At 42.9% G+C, this 22,203-nt stretch overlaps 2 protein-coding genes and 1 long non-coding RNA gene across 4 annotated transcripts; 2 read left to right on the top strand and 1 right to left on the bottom strand.

Annotated features, from left to right (window-relative positions):
* The first annotated feature begins 390 nt into the window (after positions 1-390).
* On the top strand, positions 391-3,336 carry LOC129214652 (uncharacterized). The gene is made up of 3 exons (XR_008579770.1): positions 391-421; positions 664-780; positions 3,259-3,336. It is a non-coding gene; the product is annotated as an uncharacterized LOC129214652 (long non-coding RNA).
* COIL (coilin) lies at positions 2,977-8,774 on the bottom strand. Of its 2 annotated transcripts, none has more exons than XM_054846652.1 (7): positions 8,460-8,774; positions 7,857-7,896; positions 6,303-6,389; positions 5,191-5,238; positions 4,513-4,588; positions 3,690-3,778; positions 2,977-3,180 (listed from the first exon to the last, which is right to left on the bottom strand). In XM_054846652.1, exons 1-7 carry the CDS (start codon positions 8,708-8,710, stop codon positions 3,091-3,093), a joined length of 681 nt encoding a protein of 226 aa, XP_054702627.1. In that variant the 5' UTR covers positions 8,711-8,774; the 3' UTR covers positions 2,977-3,090. The 2 variants fall into 2 exon arrangements, with proteins under 2 accessions (XP_054702627.1, XP_054702626.1); XM_054846651.1 differs by having other exon boundaries at positions 6,711-7,896; positions 8,460-8,772.
* Positions 8,744-21,786, top strand: SCPEP1 (serine carboxypeptidase 1). Its single transcript, XM_054846653.1, has 13 exons — positions 8,744-8,942; positions 10,452-10,597; positions 11,531-11,620; positions 12,522-12,677; positions 13,151-13,225; positions 13,450-13,522; positions 14,527-14,564; positions 14,748-14,876; positions 16,403-16,487; positions 17,281-17,394; positions 18,050-18,187; positions 19,654-19,817; positions 19,941-21,786. Exons 1-13 carry the CDS (start codon positions 8,759-8,761, stop codon positions 20,004-20,006), a joined length of 1,458 nt encoding a protein of 485 aa, XP_054702628.1. The 5' UTR covers positions 8,744-8,758; the 3' UTR covers positions 20,007-21,786.
* The last annotated feature ends 417 nt before the right edge of the window (positions 21,787-22,203 follow it).

Here is a 22,203-nt window from a genome sequence, read left to right as displayed (position 1 = left end):
AGGATACCTAGCGTGGAGAACTGTTGATGTTCCTTCTTGTGTCGTTAAAAAAGTATTAGCAGGCAATTGTGGGGGTTCTGTGTTGACGTTAGTCCTCAGAGACTTCAAAAAAATGTTCAGGAATCATATAGAGCACTCAGGCCATGGTGGCTTAGCTGTTAGGATTAGTGCTTTGAAAGAAATTCCTGTCTGGTTATTTTGGAAGACTAAATTAAATCTGACGGTCATTGTAAACCTACGTTACACAGATAACGTTGATTTCTGCCTACATCAATGATCTGCTCCAGTCTCATAGTACTCCTTCAAGATGAAGTAGGAAGAGGTTGTGTGTTACGCGCTCTGATTCACTGCTAGTAGTGGTGCAGAAAGGACAAAAGGAGGTGTTGGGAGCTGCCATGGCTTTGACAGAGAGAAGCAAAAGGTCAGGGATCAAGTGTGTAATCTGGTTGAGGGTGGAGGAGTTTCTAGGAGATGGGCATGGCTCTGCTTATCTGCGGCGTGGTTGGGACGTGCAGTTTGGGACTTCATAACTGCTGCCGAGGGGACGTGAGCACCTGAGAGGTGCTGGTTGACAGTGACTGCAAAGGAATGTTCTTACCAAGCTGCGTTGCGTGTGTTACCGAAGAGCAGCTCTTAATGTTTATGTTTCTTATTTTTCTATAGGTGAACAAAGCCCTTCTTCCTGGGCTTATCTGGACTAAGCCACCATCATCTTTCAAAGGCTCAGCACCTTCACTATTTTCTGCAGCACTTACCTGATGTCTACTGATGCAGACAAAGGTATGCAGATATAAAGGGTGAATATACACCCTCACAATTGTAGGTTTTGCTTCTGGAGTAGCACACAGGATGTTTAGAGCTCAGGTCAGCAATTTAAGTTCTCCATTGTCAAAGAGGGCTTGAAATTCTGAGTAAGCCCAACCAGTCCAGCTGTCTAAAAACCAATGATGTTCAACATTAAAAATTACTGAAGAATTTTACCATTTAAGTAGCTACTAAAGTTGCTAGTCTGTTTGCTTCCTTGTAATTACTTGAGAACTTCTTCCTGTGGTTCTGAACTAAATCCAACCCTTTGCCCTGATACTGCGAATTGAAAATGCCACTCAAGCTCCGAGCAGAAAGTTAGCAGCACAGCAGAATACATTGTTCCTCGGGTACATGTGCTTAGCAAACATCAAGATGGGTGTTCTCATCCTCTGACTTTTTTGGATTTGATATTCAAAGTGGTTTAAGTAGCTACAATTTTCCCATCAAAATTATAAATAACCCCAAATCCCTAAAGAGCTGGCACTGACTCAATGTCTTTTTGCAAAGTCCGTACTCACAGCAGCAAACGTTTAGGTCTTTAAGATCTGTTCAGCAGCTTGTGGCTGCCAGCCTCTAGCTGCAGGTGCTCATCGCATCTGTAGGCCTACAGTATGTTGCGCATGTGTGACTGTAGCTTGCTAGCTCAAACACACCCTCACATTTTGAGTCACAAGACTAGAATTTGTGAAAAAAATTGTAGCAGAATTTTTTAACAAACCTGTAATACTAAGTTGCAAAGAGGGGGGTGGCAAGGAGCCCCCATGCCCAACAGCTGGGGCTGCCCCAGCAAAGGGGCTGGCAAGAGATCCCAAAACTCTAGGGACAGAAAGCAAGCGCTACGGGTTTGTCCAGTGTCACCAGCTCCCTCTGGGAGTCACGTGCACCATATGTCCTATTCCACTTTTCTCACCCGTTTCGTGCCCCAGCCCTGCCTTGTTCCCTGTTCTCACCCGTTTAGTGCCCTGTGTGTGGCTGCCAAGGGTGCGACAGGAAGGGCAGCCAGCCAGCTCCCTCAGACTGCAGTTATTTGATTTCATTTAAATTGTGCATTGAAACAGTAGTTTCACCCAAACTTGAGAACAATGGGGAAATAAGACTCAAGATTTTATCTTCCAAGCATCCTCTCTCTGGGGTGTATTTGTTTTCAACCATCACCTGTTCGTCACAGCCAGAGGGACTCTGTACCCATTTAATTTGTAGCCAAAATGCACTGTAGGCAATAGAACAAGAGGTGAATCCTGCTCTGAAATGCTGTGAAATAGTTGTGTGTAACTAACTTTTGCAATTTTGTAAGAACTCAAAATTAACAATTTCCTTTAAAAAAAAAATATTTCCATTAATCCCAACTGTCTCAGCATGACTGTGCTAGAGTCTGGAATTTTCTTTTTGTGCAGTTTGCAAGAATATCCATGCAGGAATCCAACTGTCCATTTCTCTGAAAAATTAACAAAATAATGGCAACTAAATCGAACTGCAACACACAAACTGGTTTTACTCATATAAAAATGATTCCTTCACAAACAAGACATTATAATAGGGATAATGCAAAGGTGTGCAATATTTTTATGTAGTCATGCACTAGTCAGAGTACCTGTCAGCTAAACAATGAAGCAGAATTTTTCAGATGTTTGTTCATATCTAGGGGTTTTTTTCCCATGTCGTCTGTTTAAGAGTCAACTACCCGGGACAGGGATTATGTTAAATTGTAAGACTTGCCAAGATGCAAGTACTACACAGGTACAAGGGGCTACCTCAATAATAATCTCCTAATAATTAGCGGAGATGCCAGAGAAGCACGTTGCCACCACCTGGGACCCATTCTGCTATTAGGAAGGAAAGAAGAAAGGCAGCACAGAGACTTCAGCACTTAAAGAGCAAAAGGGTTTGCTTTAAAGCAAACAATACAAAAAGGTGTTCAGAGCCTACACAGATTAACACACTGGGACACGATTTTGCCAGGGATTCATGTTATGTTCCACTGGTTCGAGGCAAAGTTGGCAGTTACCAATACTATTTATCTGCCTCTCAAAATTACAGAAGCTTAAAATCCACAAGCTTTTCTTGACATGTTCAGGTGAACCCTGTAAATAACTTCCTATAATAAACAAAGTATTCCTCCTACATAAAACATAACCTAAGAAAAAAGTGTTTCTTTTTCTTTTGGCATAGTTTTACTTTAAAAACATTTATTAAAAATATCCACCAGTGCATCTGCTCGCCTCAGAACTAGAAGGCAGCATTTCACAAAACCAGTCCATACAATTATTTACATTTGTTCACATCTTAGATTGTTCCATTTTCAACACTGGATCCATTAACCGGAGGCTCAACAATCAGTCTTGGCTCTATCAGTGCATCCCAGCTTTCAGTTATCTGAAAACAAAATACAGTATTTAGCAGGTACAAGCTATACAGGCAGATGCCATTTCTCCTACGTGATGCTTTGTTTAGACTTGAACAACAGCGCTACTGAACAAAGATCGATGAACCACAGGAAGGATCCGCAATCTTCATGAACTTCAACCTGCCTGATGTCCTGGGTAAGGAAAGATGGAGGTAAAAAAACCCAGTCCATGAAACGAATAACCTTGTAAGAACTGATACTCTATCTAGACATGATATTGTTTATTAGCCAAAACAAAAAGTTGCACAGTTTGATAACTGTTTTTTAATCTAGTTATTGAGTGACATGCAAGAAGTTATTCTTATCTTGTAACCATGTACGTTCTTGCTAGAAAGGAATAATTATTTTTGCTTCCGTTTATTTTAATCAGATGCATTATTATAAAGGCAATCTCACTGAGATGAATGGAGTCATAAGGCAGGGCATGCATCAGCTATGCAAAACTTGTAACGGGCTTCAAAAGCGGACGCCCACATACCTTTGTATCCTGAGGAACCGCGTACTCTATCAGTTCTGCTCCATCTGCAGACTGGTAAACCAGATCGAATTTCCCTGGCTCTTTAGCAACTTAAAAACAAACAAACAACTCCATTAACTATAAGCAAAAAGGCTTAAATGTTTACCATGTTTAGAAAGCTAGTCAAAACAAGGTCTTTTTTTTTTTTTTTTTTGAGTGGGGTGTTCACGTTCATTATTCTAACAGAAAATCTGAGGTAAAAGTGAATGCTACACACCAAAATTAAGGTAATTATGTAATATAACTATGTGCATGAAAAGTTAATCAACAATATGCTGCCTAAATTTGCAAAAGATGATGATTCATTACGATGATTCATTAATGCTGGCTTAAATGGCAAACGCAGTATACACATTCAGTTTCACGAACATTCAGTTTCCGGTGTCTGAAGTGCGCTTGGTCACTGCAGGGACTCGGTTCCACATCCACCAAAGAGAGTGGCTTCACTGACCTCGCAAAGAACAGCATTATGATCTAAAATTCTCTCTGTAATTCCCTACAGTAATTTTATTTTTTTTCAGGAAATGAAACCACAATAGAGATGAGTTACTGACTAGACAAATTTAATTTTGTAAATACCTGTGAGCTTCTTCAATACAACTAGCAAGTGTTAGAACTTCTCCCTTTAAATAACTTTTTGGGGAGAGAATAAGGAGGGAAGGGGTGTGTTGAGGAGGAACCTGAGGAAATTTGAAATAATCCTGAAGCACAAAGTGTGCCTGAGACTAGCTGTTCTCCAAGTGATGCACATGACAACAAGCATTTGGTGTTCCAGGGTACGTACGCTGTCCTGCTGATGACGAAAGGATCTCAAGCTCGATCTGTTTCTTATCAGCATTCCAACTGATTATTTTCCCCTCCTTCATAAAGCAACAAGAAAAGAATCAGGCAAGATATACTTCAGCACTGGGTAACTATTTCATATTTACAACCACTGTGGTACTTGATCACAGAGGAAGTATCTGTCAAATTTTTCTATCGCTATATATAAAATCTGCAAAGTATTAAAGCTCAGCAATCTGCAGTTACTCACATCAATAAACCAAAGTTATTAGTTGTCACCATCCTTGTAATTTATATTGGTACTTGTCCAGAAACCAAGTTATTTGAAGCAGCTACAAAATTTTATTATATTATTCAAGAATTTGCCTTGATTTCAAACAGCAGTAGACTTGAATATAGCTACATTTTTCTACTTGAAGGTCTGCATTTTTTGTCATCTCTAAAATATTAATGATCATTAATAATGCTTGTGTTTGTTTTTTTTTTAAATAACTGCTACACCTTTCAAATTTTCGATTAGTTTTGGGTTCTAGAGTTTTCATTTTTACTGTTGCACCAGGAACAGCCTGTGGAGTCAACTGGACAAGAAGAAAAATCCTGCACAACTGCAAAATATTTAAGGCTCACCTCACTTATAATAGCTTTGTGAGTGAATTGAACAAGGAAAGAAAAACAGTACCTTATAGTCTGAAACTTCAGGACTGTAATTTTCAGTTAGTTCCAAACGCTGTTGAAAGAAATACAAATAACAAATTACAACTTTTCCTGATCCTTGATGATGCCACCTATCCCCACATGGCTTCTTCAGCAAGAAGAAAGTGCAAGAACCAAGCCTCGCACTCGTGGATCCTGATGCCGATCACAGTCCCAGGTCGTCTTCCAGGACTTACTGCTGGATTTCCGTTCAGGTCAGGCTGTGAGAGGAGATCAGAGAGATGGATCCCAGTCTCCTCAACTGCAGCAGTTTCATTGTACTTCTTTATTTTGCAGGGAAGTGTAATTATTTATACGGTAAGATTCACAATAGTATTGTAGAAATGCTATAGAGAGAAGTAACAATGTAGAGATTTTTTTTTTTCTTTTTATAGCATCTAATTTTAATGCTGACTTTCCTTGTATGTTGCTTCTTTCTGGCATTCTTATTTAAACGTAAACTTTGAAAATATACCCACAGTAGAGAGAAAGAGAGACACTTTGTGAAGGTGCAACTAGAAAATTCTATTATTTGTGAACTGACTTGTGTGCTAAGAGCGTCATTGTACAAATGTACATGGAAATTCACCAAAATGACAGTGGAGAAAACATTTCTTTCTTTGTGTTATATAAATATAGGAAGTCTAAAGAAATGCATTTAAATTATGCGCATGCTCCAAACCTTTGTAAAAATCAAAGTCAGACTTTACAGCAAAAGAATTTTCTAGAGCCAACAAGAGAAACCAAAAGTGTTTCTGTGGTATGGGAAATCATTAGGTTAGAAAGACAGCAAGAGAGGAGTGAACACTTTCAGAGATGCCTACAAACATCAGACACAAGATGTTTTAGGTGCTGAACTATTTGCTTACGTTTAAAACAGATTTTTTTTAAAAAAAGAACAAATAAGTAGGATGAAGACTACTTCTTAACTCTCATACTTCTAGGATAACAGTCCCAGAACAAGTAAGATCATGTTCTTCAGCATAAGCTTTTGGTAGCCAGGACCATGCTATCTGTTGCATGTCCTGCAAAACTTACAGCGGCCCACATAAAACAATTTTAGCCCGCTAACATTCAGTATTTCACAAGTTTTTTTACCTTAAAGGCAATTCTTTCTCCCACTTGTGGTGGGGCAGCTAGAAGAGGTAACACACTATAGTCTCTCTTGGGGACCTCCACAGGATTCTGTGAAACACAAAGTAAATCCATTGATTTAATTACTGTATTAATAAAAACAGAAGACAATGTTTATGCTGTATGGATTGTAAGAAGTTCTGAGTAAGGTATGTATCAGAGTGCTTTGAGATACATAATACAATCAGATATTGTTTCATAAACATTTCCTCAGGCTGCTAAATGGAGATACAGTAAATAGCAGATTTACTAAGTTAAGATCAACCATTATCCTACCAATCTTCTCCCGCTTTTAGGAATTACTCTCATCCTATACTTTTTTTCTATAAAGCTGCAAGAGAAAGGTGACCTATGACTGTGTAAGTCACTCACCTGGACAAGAACAGAAGTGTTTGTTGCAGCTTCATTTAACTGCCTCTGTTTCTGGGCTTCACTGTTGTAGTTATAGAAGAAGCCAGGGTTTGCTCCTCTCCCACGGCCTTGGCCCCTCATCATCCCACGAAACCCACGGCCCCTAGGTCCTCTCCAGAAGTTATGCTCTCCTGTTCCACGCCCCCTTCCACGACCCGGGCTGGCAAGTGGTCCTTGATTACTGGTTGGCAACTGTTCAGTACAGTTTCTTATTATGGAATTACTCAGTCCAGCATTTGCTGTGGGTTTTTTAATTACAAGTGTTTCTGAATCTGAACTATCAGACTCTGAAGAGGAGGTCTTTGCTTTGGGAGCCTTGGTGGTACTGGTTTTTACAGCTGCCACATTGTTAGGCAGTGACTTTTCCTTTGCGGTACTGTCTTGTGCCGTTGCCACTTTCTCATCCTCTGTACTCGAGTCAGAATCTGAGCTAGAAGACTGGGATTTTTTAGCATTTTTACTAACTGCAGTCTTAGTGGAATTTTCAGCATGAGACTTTACAGTCACTTTATTAGAAACAACAGTTTTGACATCAGAATTTGCAGCAGCTTGGGATTTGTCTTTGGGAAGTGTTGCCACTACAGATTTATGGGAAGACTTACTTTGCTTTAATTCACTGCTGTCACTGTCAGACGATGTACTGGAGGAATCTGAAGCTCCCACCCTCTTTTTTCTGGACTGTGTTGTGATTTTTTTTGTGTTATTTTTACCAGAATTTAGAGACAAGCTCTCATTTGCCTGTTCTAAAGCCATCTTTGCTGCAGCGGCCTTTGTCTGCTTTTCATCCTTCTTTTTTGTTGCCACCTGTTTCTCCCTCTCTGTTTCTTTAAGCTTTTTAGATTGACCAGTAGAGCTCTCTTCCTTACCTTCTGTGAGTCTATTTCTTCCACTAACTTCTTCCTTTCTTTTTCTTTTCTTGTACCTTTTATGAGAGTCCCAAATATCTACAGAGATCTCTTCCCTACAAGAGGGATATTCAGGATTATGTTTATTCTTTTTCTTTTCCCTTTTGTGCCTGTCTTCATTTCTAGAAAATTCTTCCTCTTCCTGCTTTTGTCTACGCCTTTTTTTGTTTTCTTTTGGTGTATAAGAGAAGCCATCATCTACCTCTTCATATTCATCTGCAACTATCTCTTCCAATTTTACTCTGCCAAAAAAACCCAAACAAAAGCCGCTGTTAAACATAATTCACACACATCTTTCTATGCGTTAGCAGCTCAGGTTGGGTTGTCTTCTGGGAGCGGGGATGCTCCACCTGTTAGCGGGGCAGTTCGGAGAGCAGTCTGCAGAGCAGGGGGTGCTGCCCCGGGCCAAGCCGCACAGCCTGAGCCCCCACCCGAGGGCACGGTGCTGCAAGCTCTTTAGAAGGCCGGCTCAGGCGGTGGGAGCACCGGGGCAGGAGGCAGGTTTCCAACCACTTGGCTCTCTCCAGCCCGCAGGCACCGCAGGCTTTGGGGAACGGAGCCCGCTAGCGCCCGGCTCCCGCTCCACCCCCCGGGGAGCCGCGGGAAGGGCCCGAGGGCGCCTCTCCGGTTCCCCGGGGCGGGCACCGCCAGACCCCGTCCGCGTCCCGCGGCAGCAGCCGCGTTTCAAGCCTGCTAGGGGAGTCCCCCCACCCCGGTGCCGCGCAGTCCGAGGGCCCCAAGGAGCGCCCCCCCCCGCCCCGTCCTGCCGGCAGCTGAGCCCGGTCCCGGGCAGCCCCCGCCGTACCGGAGCGAGTCGTTGTCCCGCACGAGGCGGGCGCTCTCGGTGGGGGGCAGCAGTGCCCCCTCCAGGAAGAGGCTGAGGCGGGCCCGGCGGCTGAAGCCGAACCTGTGGCGGATGAGGCTGACGAGGTCGGTGACGAGGCGCACCTGGCTGGGCTCCACCAGCAGCCAGCACAGCGCGCAGCCCGGGCTGCCCGGCGGCGGGTAGTCGAAAAGCAGCCGCAGCCGCAACGGGCCGCCACCGGCCGCCGCCATCTTGGAAGGAGAGCGGCGCGAAGAAAGAGGCGGCGAGGAGAGAGGGCGATGGTGCCGCGCGTGGGACAAAAAGGGCGGGCGACGCGCGAGCCTGGCCGCGCCCCCTGCGGGCGGGGCGGGGTCGGGCTGGTCCCGGTCCCCGTGCACGTGACAGCGCGGGCGCCGGGAGCTGGTGGCGGGATGTGGCCGCTGCGCGCTGCCACCGGGCTGTCCCTGCTGCTGCTGGCGGCAGGTACGGGGCCGAGGGACGGGGCGGGAGGCCGTGCGGCCGTGCTCTGTGCAGCGGCCGTGCTCCGGATAGTCCCGGAGCGATGGCCTCCGGGCATGGCGCGGCCGCTGCCGGGAAGGGCTCGGGCTGAGCCGCGGGAAATTTCCGAGCCTCACCGCGGCCGTCAGCGCCGCGCCGGCGGTGGTACCCGGGCGGGACACGGCGAAGAGGGTGGCACAAGCGCCGGCGCTGTGGGGAGCCCGGGGGGAGGTTCGGGGGGTGCACGCCGAGTTCGAGGCGGGCCCGTGCGCGGCCCTGCCCGGGGCTGTCGCGGTGTCTGTGCCGGCGACTATCGCGACCTTGGGGTCACCTCGGCTGACTGATGTCTGCGCTCCCCCGAGCCCCAAGGAACCGTTTTGGAGCAGGAACGCGGAGATTCAGGTCCCAGTTGATTCACCTGGGTAAACTGGGTGGGAGAGGCTCCCCACAAACCAGGGCAGCACTTCTCATCGCTGTTTTACCCGGAGCTGTCATCTGTCCTTCCCGAAAAAGACCCCCAGACCCTCTTCCCTTCCTTGGCAGCTGCGGGGGATGCTGAAGCCGTGTAAGCAAGCATGCCTGTGAGCAGGAGGTTACAGCGGTGCTGTGTGATACTGGCTGACAGGAGCACAGGTCCCCAGCCGCAGCGTTTTACCTGTGGGACCCTTTGGGTAGGCGGCTGCAAGGAGCAAAAAGCTGTATTGGGGTGTCACCGCTGTCACAGTGAGAGCTGATCAAGAAGGGGTGATGTTGTCCACACCAATGTAACCTATTCAGAGCTGCATCCTGCGGATCCGCAAAGTCTGGGCACTGTGGCTTGAAAAAGCTTTATTGCTGCTTCTCCAGTGGACTGCTGTCTTCTGTTGTGATGGAGAAGTTGAAGTGATGTAGTTTCAAAGTTCTATTTCTGGGACAGCATCTGTGTCCTGGATGGACTGCTTAAGTCGTCAAGATTCTACTGACTTAACTGAGCGTAGGATTAGGTCTTGTGTTTGTTTAGAAGTGATCCTTCTATCTATCCTGCGTTTACTCTCCTTGGGAACTGTACAATGATTTGATCTTCCCAGAGACTACGTCTAAGTGGTGGATCGCTGAAGAAGCCCTGGTGCCCCTGAAGCTGGCGTGCGTTATTCCATCGGTCTCGTGGGGCTGTGCTTTCAGCCCAGGTCTTCAAAAGACTTTAAATGTTTCCCTGATAGAAAAAATTATCCTACCTATTGGGGTGCTATTTCGGCAGCTGCTGTAACGTCAGGCCCTGATAGTTAAGCTCTTAATTAACACACTTAGCTGAGTTATCATCAATGAATGAAGTTATGTGTGTGGGTGTAAGTATAGGCTGGTTTCTTATAGTAATTTTTTTAATGGAACCTCCTCTAATTATCACACCCAAGATTGACATGTAATGATTTGGAACTAATCTGGTGGAAAGCTCAAAATTGAGCCTTTTTACCTAGCTGATTTTTGGTTTTATTCCCCCCCCCCCCCCCCCCCAAGGTGTAGTTCTGAGGCAATCCCAAGAGCCTGAAGAGTTGTGGGGATATGTGCAAGTTCGAAGTAAGGCCCACATGTTCTGGTGGCTCTACTATGCAAATAACCCAACCAAAGACTTCACAGAATTACCTCTCATCTTGTGGCTTCAGGTAAGGTTCGGTGAAAGACACTTCAACAACAATGCTTTCCATCTGTGCCTGGTTCAGCCTGATAGGTATCTTACAGCTCTACTGAAATGATTCAAAATTGTTTGATTCTAAGTGATTCACCTTGTGAGTAAGGTATTCAGGTTAGGAAGAAATAATGAAAATATCATTCTGCAGTTGTGGGGTGCCCTCCGCTGCTCACCTTACATCAAGTTAAATTGCAGAACTAGAGGTTGTTCTTATCTCTTATACAACAGTCGCGTTGTTTGTGCCAGACACTACAAGTACGTTGTATCATCAAAGCTCCTTTCCTGAAGAGCTTACAGTCTAAACAACATTCGTAGAGAGTAGATAAACTGATCAGAGATTTAGAAAGACTTCTAAATGGAAACAAGTAAGAGAGACTCTGATTGTTTAGAGATTGGTGCCGTTCACAGTTTGATAAAAGGCAGTGGTGTGTGCTCCACATTAGCTTTCAGCAGTACATTTCAGAAATTAATGTTGAATATAATCACTTGATGACTTGGTCTGTTTCCTTCTGGGTTATTTCTTCAGAGTGAAATGCACACGCTGTACATGCTGATAAAACTAATGACTTGCAAACCTCTGTAGATAGTTAACTTTTGCATCCGTATTAAGGGAATAAGGGGAAGGATTTTCAAACTGCACTCACATAGCATGCAATTCATTAGGTGCTTTCACAAGTGAGTAATTGCTTCTCTGTTTAAATTCTTGCTTTTATAAATGGCATGGGTGCACATAGTGAAAGACGATGAGGAAGAAAGCCTTCTCTTTGCAAATGGACGTGTAGTGCAAAAGCCATTTTTTAAAATTTACAATCTGTCGTTCTGTTTACTGGGTGGCTTTTATTTTTCTCCTGTCATATCTGTACTATGCTGCATTTTAACTTATTTGTCATCTGTTATTTCCCCACAGGGAGGTCCAGGAGCTTCAGGCTGTGGATTTGGGAACTTTGAAGAGATTGGCCCATTAGACAAAGAAATGAAACCAAGAAATACAACCTGGGTATAGTAGAGAGTTCAGCTTCTAATTATTGATTGCAAAATGTTTGTTGCTTGTGTGAGCAGATGATTGCTATCATTGCAGAATAGTTTTCATTTAAAATTCAATAGAACTATGATATTTTGTCTTAAAATAGTGTGGTTAATGAACTGCTTTTATGAATATCCCTGTTAAGAACTGAAGAATAGACCTATTAATTTGATTTGATGCAATATGTCTGGGCTTCCATGAATTTGTGAATTGCAGATGTCTGGGAAACCAAGAGCAGGGAAATTCTAGAAAGATGTTATTTCAGATCATAGCTTCATTGCGTACAGTCATAGAGGTTTTTCTGGATGGCTGGCAACATATAACCAGTGGCTTGTAATTACAAGTCCAGTATGGCCTTCAAGGGAAGACAAATTACAGCTGCCTATGAAAGTGGAAGCTTGTTCAATGAAATGTATTTGTGCTCTGAGCTACGAATAATCTAACTAGATCGTACGGGTGATCTGCCCTTGGATCACTGGGCCTTTTTGGGTGCCTTTCTTGTGGCAGATTGGTCAAATTGAAAGACCTTATGTTGTATTCTTTATTTGTGAGCCTTACTGATTTAAGCCATGCTAGCTATCTGTATGCTGATCTACTGATTTTATTTCTACACTTCTAACTATAGACCCCATGGCATTTGCTATAGAAATTTCACAAAAGCCCAGCAACCCAAAAGAAAATCCCTCTTATTTTACGTTCTGACAGACAAGTCTCACCTGTACTGTTCTCTGTTTTGGACTTGCACCTTATTTTTCTGCAGTCTTTTTCAGGGCCAGAGATTTGGTGGCTCAGTTAAACGTTTGTGCCATTAAAACTAAGGTTTGTGCTGGTGCTGAACTGAGGTTTCATACAAACCTTCTTTCTGCTCATACAGTTGCAGGCAGCCAGTATCTTGTTTGTGGATAATCCTGTGGGCACTGGATTCAGTTATGTGGATGATTGTAGCTTGTTTGCCAAAAACCTTACCACGGTAGTTTCCGATATGATGGTTTTTCTTGGAAAATTCTTCACATGTAGAACAGAATTCCAGGTAAGTGACTTGAATTCTTGGTTAGAATCATATTTTTATTTGCTTTTAAACAGATCTCAAAAGGAATTAGGGAACGTCCTTCCAAATGGGCAGTGTTTGCTACGAGGCAGTATGAATTTGGTAGGAGTCGGTGCAGTATAATCACTGCCTCTTATTTCCCACAATTCAGAAGTGGTATCGTGAATTTGGTGCTAGTTAGCTAAGCAGTAGGGTGGATTATTGTCTATTGTGTGATCCGAGAAGCATGTGGGATCACATCAGTTTCTAGTTCCAAAATACTGAAGTGCCTGCTTCAAAAATTCCCCTAGTAATTATTCCAGGATGTTACAGAAATCTTATCTGCAGCTTAGAATCAGAAAAATATCCAGTGTTTGATAGTGAGAAGAGCCAGTGCCTGGGTTCTGTGGGATACTGTTGGAGGTATCTTTTGCCTTCTGCACAAAGGGTTCATTGTGTGGCTTCTCTCTCTTCAGACCATCCCGTTCTACATATTTTCTGAATCTTACGGAGGTAAAATGGCTGCTGGCATTGCTTTAGAGCTGCAGCAGGTAAGTAGCTGGAGGATGTAGTTCACTTTTCAGTTTAAAATGTGGTGTTCTGCAAGTACTTGTATTTTCTAGAATACACTGTCCCTGTTGCCCAATTCAGAGTGCTACCTATTTTCTTCACTTAAAGAAAACTGGTTCTAGAGTCATTAATATTTACCTAAAAGTTGATTATCTTTTCTTTTTTTGTGGTTTGTTTGTTTTTGTTTTTCCCCTTTTTCACCAAGGCTGTTCAAAAAGGGACCATAAAGTGCAATTTTATGGGGACTGCTCTTGGAGACTCATGGATTTCTCCTTTGGGTATGTTTAAAATCCTCAGACTGTAAGTGGTTTGTTATTGTTGTTTTGGTTTTTTATCATTCCATGGGTACCTAGAATAAACAATGCCAGCCCTGCATTAAGTGAATTAAATCTCTGGTGAGTCTGGTAAATCAAAAAGAAATACTTCAACATTGCAAACTGTGATTGAAGGATCTACCTTTAGAACATATCTAGTTTATGAAAAGTCGGAGAGCAAAGTCGGTGAGGACCATACTTGTATTTGAAGTGGGGTGGTGGTGAAATGTCCCTACACGCCTCTACAGCCTCAGAGGTGATTTGGTAAGAGTACTGCACTTAAAACGTGGCCACTAAATGAGTCACAAGGTCGCAACTGAGGTTTTATCTTTTCACAAGAAGACCTTGAGCTGAGGAACTGATGCACTCACAGACCTGGAAGAGATAGGTTGTGTGTCTGGTGGAGGACAAAAAACAAATTAAAGGACTTTTGGTCCTTCAAGGAGATTTGCAAGGGCAGGCTCCATAGGTTCTCTGCAGCATGGGACAATATCAAGCAAACTCCTGTCTGTCTTACGATCAGCTGATCCTTGAGACCTTACAAGTGAACTTGTTATAAAACAGATTTTTCTTATAATTAGTGGTTTTTTTCCCTGTAACTTTTGCAAACAGATCAGTTTAGACAATGCCCATTCACTTGTCAGATCTCTCCCCATGTTCTAACAATGTGCTGCAGTGTTGGGGTGAAAACATTTTGGTAAGAACATGTCTCTTGCTTTAAGTAAATTTCATTGATCAATGTGTAGAGGGTTAATAACACTGCAGTGCTTTTATTGGTTCTCAGGATTTGTAAAGAACCTGCTCTGTAGTACATAACCTTTGCGCTAAACTAGGCTGACAGTACCTTTTTACTGATTAATTCATCTCCATATATTTTTGTCACAGTCATTCTTGCTACAATTAAGGAAAAGTAAATTAAATAGTATGTTAAAAAACTTACATGTTTGAAATCTGTTCTGTTTCTTTAGACTCCGTGCTGTCTTGGGGGCCCTACCTTTACAGCACTGTAAGTACCTTCTTAAAGTCTTGGTCCTTGCCCGATTACTTGTACTGCTGTATAGTATGAATGGACATTGATTTTTAAGGTTAGCTCTCAGCCAGAATAAAACTTTGAATGCATGGAGACTGTTAGCAAGAAATGAACATGAAATTATAATTAAAGCTGTCCTCCTTTGTGTTTGTCTTCCAGTCTCTCCTTGATGATAATGGTCTAGCAGAAGTGACTGCTGTTGCAAAAGAAATAATGGATGCAATCAATAAAAATCAATATGTGCTGGCCACTGAGCTCTGGGGCAAGGCTGAAGGTGTCATCGAAGAGGTGAGATCTTCTTTGACCAGCATTAATAACTAACCGGTGCCTGGGGAGGCACACAATTTCAGGTTATCCTTTCTATAAGCGCTGGTCTGGAGTGAATCCTCCAACCCCCTGCCCAGTCATTTTTGCCAGTATATGTTTTATCCCAGTGCTGATGTAAAAGAGCTGTTTGTTTGCTGAGCACCCTGTGTGATTATAAGAGGCAGCGGGTAGGGCGACCCCCATAGGCTTGCAGTATTGCATCAAGGTTTCAACCTGGCACATCACTTAAATAGATGCTTAATTTTGAGCATGCAACTAATCCTGTTGATTTCTATAGAACCTGGTTTCAACTTAAATGAGCTATGTCTCCTTGAAAGCTTTGTATTGAATATTGAAAACTGCATCCAGCAAGACACAAGTTTCAAGTTAAGCATAGATCTTTATTTAAGAACTACAGTGGGTGCACAGGATGGAAAGAAACCTCAAGTTATGCCCTGTTACTGTGGGTTACTGCATCTTGTTAATTAGCAAGTTCCAGCTTAAAAGATACGTAAAGCTTTACTCTTATTTTTTCTGTTGAAGAGTTGTTCCAAAATTTCACTCTTTTTTGTGTTTTAGTACAAGTGAGGGTTTGACTTCCTCAAACTGAAAGACTAATCTGAAGCCGCTTCCTTTTCTTGCTGGGTTTTTTTTTGGGGGGGAGGCGTGTTTTGGTTGGGGTTTTTTTTTTTTGTTTCATAACTGACAGTGCCTTGCACATAAGTGGTTTCACTTCTTAATGTTTGGAAGGAACTTGTGGTTCCCATTTTGCCTTTCTCTTCAAGTCTGCTTGTCTTCTCCAGTTGTGATATCACTGTCAGGGTGCAGGCGCTTCAGTTCTTGGAGGGTTGCTGTTGTGAGCTGATTTCTGACCTATGCATCAGAACTTTAAAGATTCAAAAATTTAATAAAGCAGGGCTTCAGGAATCTCGAGTAACTTCTCTAATGGCAACACTGATCACACTTGTCCTTTGGATGCAGGCTGTCTGCATCAGTACTGTCATTCTACAATTCTTGGACTTGTCCAGATGTCAGCAGTTCCAATAGAGGGGTGGCTGATACCTATCACCATGTTCTTGAGGAAGCATTTGAGATTTTGAAGGGTTGTAGGTTGGGAGGATGTTGAGGAAGAGGCAGCATCAGGCTAGACTAGCTCTAGCAGAAGAGACCATCTGAAGGCATCTTCTGGCATTGCAACTCTCTGTAATGAGAATCTGCAGTCATTGGCAGGGTGTAAGGCTTCCTGTAGCTTCACATCTGTTTCAGAGAAGTAAATAGCATCTCTGGCACAACCCACGTGTGAACAAGACAGACATGAGAAAACTTCCCCACTTCTCAAAATGTAGAACCAAAGTTTTTCCATAAGTATCTTCCTGACATGTAGGTAAAGTGGCAGGTCACAGGATCCTTTATTTAGAACTTACCTTTTTTTTTCAGAAGAGAGTCTGTTCCTCATATCTGAGAAACATTTTTGTTATAGTGTTACTGAAATTATCTTGTGTTTTCAGAACACAGACAATGTGAACTTTTATAACATCATGACTAAGGAGGTTCCAGAAATGAAATCAAATGAACAAGAAAATCTCCATCTCAGTAAGTTGTATTTAAGTACTTGAGCTTCTGAGGTCCTATGTTTGCATTCGTGTACCTTCAACTCTGATAGTAGGAACAACCTCAATTTAGCACATCCTTAAAATGGGGCCTTCAGATCTAAAGGATATTGATATTCTCCTGAGCCAAACTTGTTTGCCCTTGCATAAATAAGGATAAATAGGAATGTGGAACAACCCTTCTATAGATTACACCTCCACCTATATATACATCCTGCACAAATTACTCCAAGGAAGTAGTCAGTATAATTGCGACATAGTTTTATGGCCTTTAAGTTACTTCCTCTTAATGTGTTTCATTTCTGCCTTCAAGCTGGGACACAAAAATGTCTCATCAATGTAAATAGTCTGATTAGGTTCTTATGCTCCATGATGTTTGTGCATCAATGTAAAAAACACATGTATAGAGTTTCTTTCAAGCTCTTTATCTCTTTCTGTTGGCTTCAGCAGGTAAGGTGAAAATAAGCTTAAAAATAACTGGTTTGTTGAGGAAAAGAAACCGTGTCTGTACCAAGTGGCTAAAGCAGAACCTGGTCCCCTGAAAAAGCACTGTGTTAGCCAAAAGTAGAAATGGATAGTTGGGTTCTTCCCCTCTCATCCCCTGACCTAAATGACTTCAGTGGTTTCTAGTAGAAGTAAGCAAATTGCTCTCTGTGATGTGGCATTTTCATAGAAAAAAAGTTTGTTGGCTGTGACTGTAACATTGAAAATTGTTATCTATGTAGGATGATGGTCTTAATTGTGTCACTAATCAAAGTGTGTTCTCTCTTTTTCAGTTGGACTTTACCAACGCCATGTCAAAAATATGCATAAGGACAGCCTAAATGAATTGATGAATGGACCCATCAGAAAGAAGCTAAAAATTATTCCTGACTCTGTGAAATGGGGAGGTACTTTCCTGTCTGCTAGTGTGTATCTAATGAGTGCATTATTGCCTTTTACAGTATTGCAGTCTGTAGGAAGATACTTTACTGTAGTAAGCAGTCACATTAAATTGTCATCATCCTTGCGCCTAAGAAGAGGACTTATTGTCAGAAATGAACATGTAAGGGGGCAGGCCTGTGGGAGCAGATGTGGTTCTGAGTCTGCTGCTTGTATCTATCTTTAGCCAAGCAGCTAAAAATACAGGGGAAGGAAGAAGATCCTCTATTTCTCAGCAGCTGGTTTCTGTTTTTCCTGCAATCTTGCTGAAATTCCTGTCAGTTTTTCTCTGCCAGAAATCTGCTATCATGTAATACTGCATGGTGTGGAGGGGAGGCCATAAAACAGAAAGGAAGGTTTAAAGGACTGATGCCGGCACCCTGTATGTGTGTAATAGGAGCCAGCAGCTACAGTGCTGTGTGTGAGCTCCGGTGGGAGCGTGGCTGCTTTCTGGTTCTGTTTAGTTCCTCAGACTGATGAATTGCTGGCTGCCCTTTGGGGCTAGGACTGTTTTTTATACAGCCATGAACTGCATTTTAGGACCGTGAGCCAACTGCTTCCATCCCAGCTTGGGGATGACATTCTTCATCAGCTAAAATTTGTCTTCTTTCTGGTTCCAACCAGGTCAGTCCAGAGATGTCTTTGAGAATATGGCTGAGGACTTCATGAAACCTGTCATCGGTATTGTTGATCAGCTTTTGGCAGCCAATGTCAATGTTACAGTCTATAACGGGCAGCTGGATCTCATTGTTGACACCATGGGTAAGAGAGTTCTTGACTGGGGTTGGGAAGTGATGAGTAGAACGTGAAGTTGCCAGTAATATTGGTACCTGGATCTCTCCAATCTTCTCTGCAAATCTATCTAACTGGCAACGCTTAAATACTACAGTCATAAATGAGCAGCTCTTAGTATGCTTTGTTTATGTCCCTTTCAGAAAGGCAATTCCTTTACCTCCATTATACTGTTGGGAAATGGATCTGCAACATCAATAATTGCTTGTTTCAGTGAAGCCCTTAAGTAGGTATGCTCATTCATAAATGAAGAATGAGGATACATGAATAAATACATGGAGATTATCCTCTCTTCTCCTGCTGTGCCTTGAAGATCCTGTTCTCTGGGGCAAAGGCTGTATCTTGCTGCAGATTTGTGCACGATACAGGTCAGCCTTCACTGAGTGACCTTCAGCAGAGAGCATGGTGCCAGGTGAGATGGAACAAGGGTGTTGGTAATTAATCAGGGAGGTGCAGTTGAAGAGCGATCACACCTGCTGCTGAGTAACATGGGTAGGCACCTGCATGTCTTGGCCACTCAAAGGCTTTGTTTGTCCCTCGCTGCTTGCAAGATGCAAGTGGCGGTTTGGGAACCAGGCCAAGTGTTGCTGGAATGTTTCATGCTGCAAGACTGCCGTGCTGTCTTCCATTCACATTTTCTCATTCATTTAAATAACCCACAGTCACAGACTGCACAAACATCTTCCTGTGTTGTGAAAGGCTTTATCCTTTGTCTGTCTCTGCCCACTTAGATATTCAGATGCCCTTCATGAACAACATAGCAATCAATAAATCAGGAAACAGAGTATTTCGGCTGTCAAAACAGATTAGCAGTTAGTGGTGCTCCAGTTTGTCACATTTTGAGCTAAAATTGAGCTGCAGTTAACATGTAAATTCTTCCAGTAGCTCAGAGGTGGGCTAACGTTTTCTCCCCCTTGGTGTTCTGGAATTGGTCTTTTTGCTGTCTTGACCTCTGCCTTCTCTAGCAGGCACCTGAAAATAGAAAACCTTTCCAGGTCCCTCTTGATCAGTGACTGTAACAAACAGAGAAGCAGTGTCTCTTCTGATTTTCAAAAGAGGGGCTTGGTGTGGCTGATCCTTCTCCATAGCAGGATGTTCAAGTTGTTTGAGGAGTAAAGCAAAATATGTCAGAATTGCTAGGGCTGCAGGGCCTCTGAGAGGCACGTGTTCAACTTGTGCAATCATAAGTCCATTTCAAGTACATCTTCATTGTTGGGTTTTTCCCTTCTCCCTCCCTTGATTTGTTTCGGCTTGTCCTGAACACAGCCTTGGTCATTTTCCTAGGCATAACAAAATTGGTTTAGAATCTGAGCACACAGAGACTTTCCGCTAACTCTGCTGTATTGCTGTCTAGTACAGTGGGCATCCAGTTGAACTGGGACTCCCAAGTTGCTATGTCAGTATTGGTAATCAAGCATATCTCTTACCTCTAACAGGCCAGGAGGCATGGATCCGGAAACTGAAATGGCCTAATTTGGGCCAGTTCAACCAGCAAAGGTGGAAGGCACTCTATGTGTCTCCAGAATCCACTGAGACAGCTGCTTTCCACAAGGCTTATGAGAACTTCGCTTTCTTCTGGATTCTTAAGGCTGGGCACATGGTAAATGATATACTTCTTGGGGTGGGATGCACCACCATCAGCAAGAAAACTGAAGATACATATATGCTTGCTGTCTGCTTCCATAAAGCAGGTGCTTACCATGTGCTCTCATCTCTATGTTAGGTACCGTCTGATCAAGGAGAGATGGCACTGAAAATGGTCAGGATGGTGACCCAACAGCAGCACTAGGGAAGGGGAGGCCAGCTGGTATGGCTTCCTGCTGAATGTCAGTGCTCTCACAGAATGCAAGTCCGGAATAATAAGCTGCAGGAGGAACAATGGCTATTTGGACACATAGCCTCGCTGATCTTGCTCATAAAGTGCACAAGCACTTATGGAAAGGCATTTTTTTCCTTGAATGAGTTGTTGCTTTTGAATTTGTAAGCTGTGATTTGCTGCCTTAAGACTGTTTATAATGACTGTTCCAGAGGGAAGTCCACTGTCATAAACAACTAGCTCTGAGCCTTTGCCTTTGATTTGGAAGGATTTTGTGCTTTTGTAAAATGCTGCCCTTACCTGAATGCTTTCTTGTTTGTTCACACACCAAGACTAAAACTGATTTGAGTCCTGATAGGTTGGCTGTTTGTTCCTCTCAGAGAGCTAACCTGTTTCATGAGGCTATGGAATGTTCCTTCCTTTGTTCTTAGGCCTCTGCTTGAGTCACTTGGCAGGATTACAAACTGAAGACATGGAGGTGCCAGGATAGAAGATCTGCCCTAGAGGAATTACAGTCCATCTTGTCTTGCTGAGGTGCCTGGGTTAGGATCCAAGATTCTTCAGGCTTCCTGTGCTATGGAGAGAGAAAAACACACACCCCCAGAGGAGGATTTGACTTTTTTCATCTGACCATTTGTTTCTTGTTTTCATTCTCTTTAATGACTGTTACCCAAACTTTGCCTTTAGCCTTAACACCTAAAGCACATCCAGCAGGAATTCCTGCTTTCCTGTATGCTGAAGCAGGAGACCTGTTAATACCCTCTTCTTGTACAGAAGAGAGTCCTAATGGAAGGAAACTTCTTACAGCCTTCTGAGAGTGGAGAGTATTATTTGAGCAGTAACAGCATAATTCTGAAAGACAATGGCAGTGTTTAAAAGAAGGCTATACAAGCTAGAACCAATATTTTGATCCATATTTTTCTAGAGCTTGAAGTCTTGCAGAGACCTGTTATTTTGAAACATTTTTTTAATGTAGTACGCAGTCAAGAGGAGACTTGGTTAGACAACATTTGACTTCTGCTATGGAGCACAAAGTGACCGTTGTTTATTGGTGTCTGATAAGAGGCATAACAGCTTGCTCCAGCTGCCAGAATCCTAAATAATTAGCAAACCCTTAGTTACTCTAGCAAATAAAACTGTCATGAAATGTCTGTAGTGTTGGCCTAGCAAGGTCTGAGGCATAATGCTATGTAAATACATATGCAATCATCCAGCAGCTGGACTATTGGCACCTAATTGTTTTCCTCCTTCTCTGCTTGCACTGTGTTCTTGAGAACTTTAGCAATGCAAATCCAGATTTTTTTTAAAACATATTTTTCAATAAATGCAATAGGTCTAATTATTCCTCTCTCGGGTACCACATTGATTTCACTGCTTGACAATCACGTCTTTTCTAGTTTGGCTTTTCAGTGTAAAGCCCCTGCCAACAGGAGCAGATGCAGTCGCACTTGAGAGGGAAGGGCACAGGACTGTGCTCTGCCCCATGACTGCGTGGCATGATGAGAAACACATGCACTGGAGGCTGCAGCCCTTCCCATCCTTTCCACAAAATGCACCCCCTCAGCAGGAGGGACAACCCAGAATGGATAGGCAGGATCAAACCAGCAACTATTTCTATTCTCTTTCTGGTTGAACATTAGATGAACAAGAGGAGGGTCCTAGAGGTGTGTAAATCTGCATATCTACATTCTTGGAATGTTTTTAAAATAACTTGTCAATCAAATAAGTATGTCTGAGTTTGAGTTGGCTTGTAGTCCTGATTCCTGTTATATTCACTACTGTGCATTGTGCCTAAACAACTAATAATATAGGGCTTGATAGAGGGAAAGAATTGAGAAGATGGTATCTCAGAGAGCAGCATTTACTCTGTTCTTACACTTTTTTTATGAAATAGCACGTTCATTTGCATTGCCTAGAGCTTGTGCTCAGTGATAGGCCTGAGACATCTGTTTCTTGTCCTGCTTTGTTTTAGCTTCTGCAGGTTTTTCTGTTGGCAAAGAGATTGCTTATGAGGAAAAAAAGATGATTTCAAGAAGGCTAATGGTAACGATTTGTTGGTTTTAGGGGCTATGCCAAATCTAAACATGTTAGAATAAAAATACTTGCCCATGGAGACAGGTTCTTAAATAGTGTCCATGTAAATGCAAACAACAAAAAAGCAGCATTTCTT

The sequence above is a fragment of the Grus americana genome, chromosome 18 (assembly GCF_028858705.1).
Source record: "Grus americana isolate bGruAme1 chromosome 18, bGruAme1.mat, whole genome shotgun sequence".
Taxonomy (NCBI): Eukaryota; Metazoa; Chordata; class Aves; order Gruiformes; family Gruidae; genus Grus; species Grus americana.
This window is presented reverse-complemented; position numbering and strand designations above follow the sequence as displayed.